The sequence below is a fragment of the Manacus vitellinus genome, unplaced genomic scaffold (genome assembly GCF_001715985.3).
Source record: "Manacus vitellinus isolate BGI_N305 unplaced genomic scaffold, ASM171598v3 scaffold_9_pilon, whole genome shotgun sequence".
Taxonomy (NCBI): Eukaryota; Metazoa; Chordata; class Aves; order Passeriformes; family Pipridae; genus Manacus; species Manacus vitellinus.
In genome coordinates, this window is record NW_021940917.1 from 3312539 (window position 1) to 3321870 (window position 9332).

Below are 9332 nucleotides of genomic sequence, written 5' to 3' on the forward strand. Positions count from 1 at the left end.
CTAACAACAGGGGGTACAAGAAAGAGGTGAAAAGACACTGGATTGCTCCCTCTGCCTTGCTACACTAACTCAGAAGGGACTCCCTTTTCCCTTGCCCTCCTTGTGAGGTGGTATAAAATAACATCGGGGTCCTGGCTACTGCAAAAATTACCTTGTTAATGGCTGGAACCAGGCCTATTAAAATAGATGTCTAGTATTTCTGGCCTATTAAAATAGACTTCGATAGTAAGAAACAAAACCAAAAATTAAAACATCGCCATTCCCCACACATTCCCTTTTTCCCAGGCTCATCTTCATTCCCAACTCTTCCACCTCCTCCTGTGGAGCAGCCCAGCGAGAAGGAACGGGGGTTGGGGTCAGTCCGTAACCACCCCTCGCTCGCGCTCGGTCCCGCTCCTCACGCTGTTTCGCTGCTCCAGGGTCCCTCCTGCAGGCCGCAGTTCCTCCAACCAACACCATCCACCTGCTCGGCCCCGCGAGCCCCCGCCGCGCCCGCTCACCTCGGCACTCGCACCGTTGTTCCTCCCTTTGCGGTTTCCCCCTCGCTCCCCCGCCCGCCGGGCGTTTTTGCCGTTTCCCAAGCGGGTTTTCCCCGGGGCGCCGCCGGCTCGGCTGACGGCTCAGGCCGCGCAGAGCGGAGGGTGCGCCAAGAGGGAGCGCTGGGGCCGCTCCACAGCGTGCGAGGAACACCGGGGAGAGCCGGGAAGGAGCGGCGAGCCAGGCGAGTGCGGGTGGAGAGTGTGCGAGCCGAGAGCGCCAGCGGCCCCCCGCGGCCGGGATGGAGCAGGGAAGGGCGGGGATCCCGCCCTGGAACGCCCCGGTCCCGGTGGCAGTAGCGCTGTGGGGTGAGGGAGGCAGGAACGCACCCCTGCTGCCGAGGCAGCTCTGTGGACATGGGCCATGGGGGTGATAAAATCGCAGCTCTGCTGTGGGCTCAGCCACACGGCCCGGGTCGGTGGGAGCGGCTGCGTTTGCCTGAGGGAGACACGGAGCCAGGAGAGGCACGGGCGGGTCTCTCCGCAGCTGGAGTGCCCGGCCGGGCAAGGAGCATTAACAGCGTTCTCTGGAGAAGGGGGATTTTTTCTGCCCCTTGTGCCTCACACAAGCCTTTCACACCCTCCTCTCCTCGGCATCTCGGCTACTGAAATCACCTCCCGCACTTCGTGTGCTTTTTCCCCGTCTGTTCCGCCCCTTGCCCACGCCCCGCGGGGGCTGTTGCTGATTTGAAAGAAAAACAAAGGAAGAGACAAGAGGCAGAAATACCTGATAAACTCAATTGTTTGGAAAAAATGAGGATGAGATGAGAAGGAGGCAAATTAGCTATCAAATGTGAGGACCACCAGCTGTGGCCTCACGCTGTGTCAACATTGTAACAACGAAATCATAGAACTCCAAGGAACTGTTTCCCAATGCGACAATAACATCATAGGTTAATTTTTTACACCGAAAAATGTGGTGTTTTTCTCTTCAGCTGCCTCATTTGTCTGGCTGCAGGAAGCTCAACAGAAATTCGACACATCTGCTCTCCCCTTTTCCCATCTCCCTTCCCAACAGTAGGGATATTTGTATTATATCTACCCATGTGAATTCACAGTCACGCGCTCATGGTGGGGAAGACTTGTCCCTGTAGGAACCCCACCAGCAGAATCAAGCTCTCCAAATGTCACCTAAGATTTTAATCCTTGTACATGTAGCCTAACACCCACCCAGTAAAAGCTACTTTGAGCTGATTGAAGGCTGTGTGTTATCATGTATGCCATGATAAACAAATATAACTCATGCACAAACAATTCAGGGAAAGGTCAGATACACGTGTGTACTTAGTAAAATGGAAGAAAATATTAAGCATAAGATAGTTTAATTGTAACGTGTGTACTGATAGAGTTAATTCCTGTTTTCTCCCTCATGTAGAATATGAAGAAATCAGAACCTTGGAAAAATATATGACAGTAAAAGCGGTTGTAGGATTTTTGGTTTTGGCTTGTTGTTGTATGAATACCTTGGAGATTGTGATATTTTTTTTCTCTTGAGGGATTTCTGTTTATTTTTCACAGCAAAAAAACCCCCAACAAACTGTGGAACAAAATGAAGGAGTGTTCAGCAGCATTTATATCACCTAACTAAGTTCTGTTGCTAGAATGCTACATCAGCTTTTGGTTTTAAAAGTTCTTGAAGAGAAAGAAAATAGTATTGTAAATAATAAATCTCTTGCCCTCAGACTGAGTTGTGAAATACCTCAGGGAATTGGTGGATACAGCTGATGAAGACAAAAAGACATGCTCGACTATTTGTCTAAGCCACAACAGGAGAGTTTATATGACTTGACAATTTTAGGTGCTTATTAGGATTAGGGTGTGTTCTAGAGAAGCATAATGAGAGCCATTAGTGATTGTAGGATGCTGAAAATTGGCATCTAGAGGGATCAGGAGGAGACTGAGTTGTCTGCACTAATGCAACAAATAAACCTGAAAGGCAGCAAGCTGAACCATGAGGTTCCATGCCACTTTAGTTATCGGGGAGTATGTTTATATATTGACTTTTGGAAACAGTGAATAGAATCCAGAACATTTTGTCAAGAATGGTAAAACATTTCTTTACTTCATCTATGTTCTAAAAATATCTCTTTTTTTTAAAAAAAAACCTTAAAATGAAAAAAATGCAGTGGTTTATTACAGGTTTTTTGTTTACTTAGCTCTAAGGGGGAAAAAGGCGCTAAGAAATACATTTGCTCTGTTTTTCACAGATGCAAATGAGAAATGAGGACTCATTCCAGTTTATAGAATTTCTCTATTTCCATTCTTTGTGTTAAGTACTATTTAAATACCATAATTAATGAGACAGAAAGTGTGAGGTCCTATAAGACAGTTACCTGGTATTGTCTTCAGCCTTCTTCTCTGGGGAGCTCTAGTTTGATTATTTGTCTTCTGTTTCAGTCACTCTGGGACTGATTGTGCAGCAGTAAATCTACACTGTGCCATCCCCTCTCCTTGGTAAGTACAATTTAAAATTATGGAGAACCTCCTATCTCTCATGTTGGCTGCTCTGAACTGAATATACACCCTTCAGAACTGCATATTTTCAGAAGGTAAGTCTGGCAGGTCTCTTCTGCCTCTTATATGACAATCAGAAGATGCAAATGATGTTATAATTACCTCTTACACTTCAGCTACAGGATCCTTCACAGATACAGCAGAAAGTCTGTGGGTTTGAGAGGGAGAACTCGGGACGATTTGTCTTATTTTACTGGGGGAGGGATGTATTTGCTCCTCTGGATCCTGTCACACAATAGGCCATTGCTCTGTCACCATGTTTGTCAATTTTTAGGGAAACTAGCTGAGTTATAAGGGATGAGACCTATTTCTTCATCTAATCTGTGTTTCCTAGCTCACTTCAAGGCTGTCTTCTGAACATACATGCACATTTGGGGCTTGAGAGAAGGCACAGACTAGATGGTAAATAGTCTTTCCACGTCTTTACAGCTTAGTTGATCCTAAGAAAGATTAATTTATTCCCATTCTTAATTTGAGTGGCACAAGATGGCCTATAGAAATTCCAAGATGTGTACTTGAATGTGCCACAAACCTGAGTGCTGGTTCCTGAGCCCACAGACATCTCTGCAGAACTAGGCTGTGAGGAAGATGGGACTGCTGCAATAGGCCAGTTAAATCCATGTGGGAATAGGGAGATTAAAACCACAGGGACAGCATCTTATCTTGCACTGGTGAAGGTGATGAACGTCCTTTCATATCTCAGATGGAACCTCTCCAATGGCACAAACAAATACAACTTGAAAACAATGTGCATTCACTCTGGCAAGCTCTGCAGAGACACTAGCTTAAGGCTGCTGATATCAGGCAGCTTGAAGTGTCTAGTATGCCAGTCACCACATTTTAGATTTCCCAGAATATTCTGTGTTGGAAGGGATCCACTCGTCAGCTGAAATATTTAACTGTGTAATCTGCAAGGATCATAAATAGAATATTAAATCCTTGAAAGAGCAGATACAGTAAAATATTTCTTATATGAGAATCATAAACAAATGCAGTTCCTTCCAAATCCCAACATCTTCTGAATCTGTTCTCTGAGCAGAAACATCTGTGTCATGGGTAAGACTCTTTTAATACAGCACAGATTCTGATTTTCTTCCTTCCTTAATCTGCTTTTAACCTTGTCAGCTGTTTCAAGGCTCTGCTGAAATTGCCGGTTCTTAGCCATATGCTGTGGCCACAGTGGGATATTGAGCTGTGGATGATCACCTCCAAGAAGTACTTACTGTACACAAAAAGCATGGGAGAACACAGGTTTTGGTGGAGAAACAGTGCACTTGATGCTTGTCCTCAGAGTTGAAATTATTATGGAAGAGATGAGCGTCAAATGCATTGCCCCTGGATTATCAGTACAGTCAAACCAAAAGCAGTAGACAAAACCCCTCTGTTTTGGGACCAAGAATATTTTCCTTTGGATAATCAGGTTCTGCAAACGTGATAGTGGATGTCTGAGTCTCCCTCATTTCCCTATCCCCCTTCAGAACACACTATGGAAGGTAATTAGTCTGTGAGTCTCACTAATTTCTGAAATTTGCGCACTTTCCTAGCCATATTCTACTTCATTTTTTTGGTATCGTTCCTGTGATTAAAATTCAACACTATATATTTACAGTGTATATGGAGACAGAAATGTGCTACATTCTTCGTGTAGGATATTTTTGCTGAGGTGCAAGGGTATTGGGAACACATATTTGGAACAAGACACTTGTTCTTTTTTGTCAGTATTTAAAGTGAGGCCTCTGATTTTGGGTGTTTGGTTCCAGATAACTGCTAGAACCTGGTTGCCAAGGGAGTCGAATTTTTACACAGCAGAGGACATGCAAGAATTCTGCCTGCTTACACTGGTAGCTGCTGATGGCTGTTCTGCTCCTGAACCATGCATACTGTAATATAACAGGCATGGCTGATGATCATGTGTACTCATAAAGTGCTTTAACAATATATGGTTGGACATAAGAGGAGATGTAGGAAGCAAACCCTTACCAGGACTTCAACTTGGGTGCAAATGAAGAGCAATACTCACCTTCTCTGGAGTGGTGCCCTTCATTCTTGTTTCATTTATGGACCCCTAGCAAATTTCCAGTAGGAATGCAGCTCCCCCATACAGCAAATATTAACTGCCTGATAATAGATTTCCTTTTCTAATCCTGAAATGATACCCAAGTCCCAGGACTAAAAGTGATGTTATATTGTGAATGGTGCCACATCTGTCATTCTTCAGGCCACTGAAGAGGAAAAAGGGAAACCCTCTCCAAAACAGGCTGAGGGCTGTTCTTTTCACTTCTTAAAAAAAAATTCCATCCTGTTACTACAAGGTCTCTCCCCCCTTCTCATTCCTATTCCCACTTCCTTGCAGGAAGTGGCTGCAACAGAAGAAACTTGGAGTTTGGACTCCTGTTTCTCTTAGAGAGGTTCTGGCCCTTTGACAGTGGTTGCACAGCAGTCCTGAAGTGCAGAGTAAACTGACAGAGACCACTGTGCTACCTTTCAGAGGTAATGGGAGAAACTGGGCAGCAACTGGGGAAGAGCTGGGCAAACTCCAAAAATCTTAAATATTTCTGGTTGTGTTTGCGGTTAAAATCTGGGGCACCGGAACTGCATATACTGCATAAAAAGTTTTAACTATGTTCACAGGGTGGGTAAAAAGAAATAGCTATCATCCATCCTGAACAGCTGCCACCACCATTTCTGTGTTGACAGCAGAGAGGTGATGGATGACATTTGCAGGATAGACTCACAGAACCCGTGGTCCTCCCTGGGTACTTTGTAAGCAGAGCGATGTACTTTTTTCTATTAAACCTACAAGTTACGTATTTTGATTCTTTTAAAAAAATTAGATGTTTAGCGAAACATCTAAATGAGATTTAAAAGCCAAGATTTAAAAGCTTACTTCTGGTCCGCTGGTTGAAATCTTCAGGGAGAAAACAGAATCCGCCTGGAAGCCTGGCTGCTATGGACGCGGCCCCGCAGTGTCATCTGCTGGTGAACGCGGGCACTGCGGGCCCCGCGGCATTCCCGCCGTGTGCTCCGTGTGGACACAGCTCCGCACCCCCCGGCAGAAATACAGGGCAGCATCCCTTCAATTTCTGGGTCGTTTAAACGCAAGGGTTTTCCGACATTTACTTAAGGAATTACGGAGTGGCTTGGGTGATACAGCTTTTGTACATGCTCGTTATATTATCGTAGCATGGTTTTAAAATCTAGGCTGTTACTGAGCCACATTTTGTTCTGAATTTACTCTTGGTCAATAATCCATAAAAGCCTAGTATGGATATCACCTGCTTGTCTTAGAACCTTAAATTACAAGTCTGTGTATACTATTGTATATGTCTAACACATATGTACGTATTTCACAAGGGTGGTCAAATGAGTGATCTTGTGGAAGAAAACTGCAAAGAAAGCTATTCTTCCCAGGAAACACCTGCAGAAGAAAATGCCTCTTCTGCTGAGGCCTGCTCAATAGGACACAAAAAACTGGTATGACTTCTCCAGTACTATTTTATTATCAAGATAATTACCATTGCCTTCACTTTCTTCAATCGTTACAAAAATAAAAAGCTGGAGTCAGGAGGGAAATATCAGTAATAACAACAGTGAAATAAATCAAGTTTGCAGTGCAGTGATTCAGAGGGCTAAGAGCACTTCTAAGCTCAAATGAAACTGTAAATAGGGAAATAGGAGAGTAATCTTAGAGGGAGGACAATCTCCATAGCTTATTATTTGTTTCCAACTTAAAATTGCGTAATTTATGGTCATGGAGAATGATGATGCTGAATATCTACCCTGGACTCCAAAGCATAACTGTCTGAACAATGTAGGTACATGAGATTGCTCTGTAGGTTTTCCAGGGGGTGCAACTGAAGGTGCACAGCGTCAACCACCTCAAAAACAAGTGCACTCAAGTGCACAGATATTCTAAATCACTGTGTCAGCAGATTGGACTGAACTGCCACCGCTTTCCACATGAGAAGCAATGAAAATGCTCAGTTTTTTGTGGAAAATCACTGTGGACTCTGAAAGGAATGATACCTTCCAGGGCAGCTGAGAGGTGGCAAGGCAACTGCATTTACCTAAGAGGAGAAAAGACAAATTTGTATGTATTTTTGTGCCTTTACATAATGGCAAGTGTATGGTCAAAGTCTACAGTCATTGTCCAAGGGGAACTTGTTTCCTTAGACACAGCTGTTAACATACATGGGCTAAGTGGAATAGTAATACATAGATATAATGTTTTAACTTCCAAAAGTATTCAGCAGTTTTAGCTAATTTCAAACATAAAGTCCATAAAATTGGCAGGAAAATGCTTCCTCCTGTTTCTCAGAAAATTATGCTGTGGGGTTTTTTTGTTTGGTTGGGGGTTTTTTTGGGTTTTTTGATTTGTTTTTTTCCTATACTTCTCACCTTGCAAATGCTTCCTTACTGTCTTAGATATTTTCCTTGCCCCCACATTGTTTGAACAGAGATGATTTCTAGGCATCTGATGGAACAGTGAAGATAAGAACGAATCCATTTGAGATGCTTATAATCATAGTACTTGTTTTTACATTATAGATGAAGTTGAAGAACAAAACATATAAATCTGCCTCTCACGAGACAACTTGCAAACTCCATACCACTGTACCAGAGCCATGTATTCAGAGTCATGGTTGTTCCATCTCCTGTCAGGATGCACAGTTGGTAAAAGGAATACTCAACAGTTACACAAGCAAACATTTTAAACAATATGATCTTAGTTTCTTCCTTTTCCAACCTGTGTACGTTATCAAGAATATTAATTTTAATATTATTGAAAAGCCAGTGAGGACACTTGGCAGCTAATAAATATATTTTTCAGTTGTACTGATTACAAACTTTCTGTTGTTTATTTATAGCAGAAACTTGAGAAACAATTAAAATGCTTAGCCTTTCAAAATCCAGGACCTCAGCTAGCTGACTTCAATCCTGAAACTAGGCAGCAGAAAAAGAAAGCATGCATGTCACAGATGAAGCAAAATATTTTTTATGAGTCCAAGTAAGATTGCTAATTTATTACATACTTTACTTTAAAAAAGGGCTAGTATGTTGTTTACTGAATCAAAATGAAATTAATCAAAGCATTATTTTTTTGCAGAGAGATTTCTTATTACACATGAAAGCTGTGTTGTGAATACCAGATTTTTCTGTGCGATTTAAGAGAATTTTTATATACTTCTTTGGCATTCTTCTTTTAATACTAATGGTGGTTGCAATTAGGATATAGTGCTGGTATTTCATTATGCTGTGAGTTTGTTAAAGAGTAAATACTTGTTCCTGTTCAGATATTGTCCACATTTTTTTGGTTTAGTCTCTGAATGTGTTGAAACTTCCTCTAAGAATCACTTTTTGTTCTTTCTCACAGATTTACAAAGAAGTATGACAAACATGGCAAGCTGCTTTGTAACGACATTGATTTGTGTGATTGCTTGGAAATGGACTGCCTGGGTTGCTTCTATCCTTGCCCCAAATGTAATTCAAACAAATGTGGACCAGAATGTCGCTGTAATAGAAAATGGGTTTATCATACAATTGAGACTGAAGCTGGGAATGTGATAAGTGTGCTGCCATTTTTTGTCCCTGACTGATTATGTTCTGTTAGTTTTTATGCCTGAGCAATGTTCTTTTTTTGTCACGTTTTATTAAAGTAAATCTTGGTTTTATGAATTGTCTCTACTCAAGTACCTGGCAGGGGTTCTTGTGCTTCTTTATTGCTGCCTACCTAGTAAACTTTAACCTTCCCCATCGAGTAAAAGTGTATGTTCCATTCTTCCTCATGTTTGTGAGCTCTGCTGAGGCACCTAGTCAGTCCTTTCTAAATCTTGATTTTTCTAAAATTAAAGGTATCAGGACTGCTGTGGAAAGATAATTTTCTTAACCTGGGAAGATGAACCACATTACTTGTAATGAGGGGTTTTTTGCTGATTTCTCTACTTGTTCATTTACTCAGATGTGTGGCACAGCTCTTTCTTTTGTGAAAACCAGTCTGAGTGTCTTTTCCTTTTGATGCACTCATGCCTTGCATAGATGAGGCAGGAGTCATTTGAGGTATCACTGTTCTTTGAAACTTGGTCAGTACTTTCCATGTTCCTCTGTATCTAAAGCAGAGGAGATTGGAAAAAACTGCATATCTTGCAGATGGTTGAAAGTGATTTCCAGGAGCATGCTGCTAGCAGGGGAATCATTCCTTGGGCCTAGTCCTTCCTGTTCTTCAGGAGACCCTCCCAACTCCGAATGTGGCAACACTTTTCTCCCTTCAAAGAGGCCATTCTC

The 9332-nt window shown here is 42.4% G+C and overlaps 1 protein-coding gene across 2 annotated transcripts; it reads left to right on the forward strand.

Moving 5' to 3' along the window:
* The first annotated feature begins 549 nt into the window (after positions 1 to 549).
* Positions 550 to 8880, forward strand: ARL14EPL (ADP ribosylation factor like GTPase 14 effector protein like). 2 transcript variants are annotated; one of them, XM_008923296.3, is made up of 6 exons: positions 550 to 721; positions 2934 to 2990; positions 6404 to 6524; positions 7599 to 7724; positions 7919 to 8058; positions 8425 to 8880. In XM_008923296.3, exons 3-6 carry the CDS (start codon positions 6414 to 6416, stop codon positions 8645 to 8647), a joined length of 600 nt encoding a protein of 199 aa, XP_008921544.1. In that variant the 5' UTR covers positions 550 to 721; positions 2934 to 2990; positions 6404 to 6413; the 3' UTR covers positions 8648 to 8880. The 2 variants fall into 2 exon arrangements, with proteins under 2 accessions (XP_008921544.1, XP_017941520.1); XM_018086031.2 differs by lacking the exon at positions 7599 to 7724 and having other exon boundaries at positions 556 to 721; positions 8425 to 8864.
* The last annotated feature ends 452 nt before the right edge of the window (positions 8881 to 9332 follow it).

Coding starts and splice junctions, on each gene's coding strand:
- ARL14EPL (XM_008923296.3), top strand. CDS start 6,414: ATGAGTGATCTTGTGGAAGAAAACTGCAAAGAAAGCTATTCTTCCCAG. Junction 6,525..7,598: donor CAATAGGACACAAAAAACTG/GTATGACTTCTC, acceptor TTTACATTATAG/ATGAAGTTGAAGAACAAAAC. Junction 8,059..8,424: donor AATATTTTTTATGAGTCCAA/GTAAGATTGCTA, acceptor TCTTTCTCACAG/ATTTACAAAGAAGTATGACA.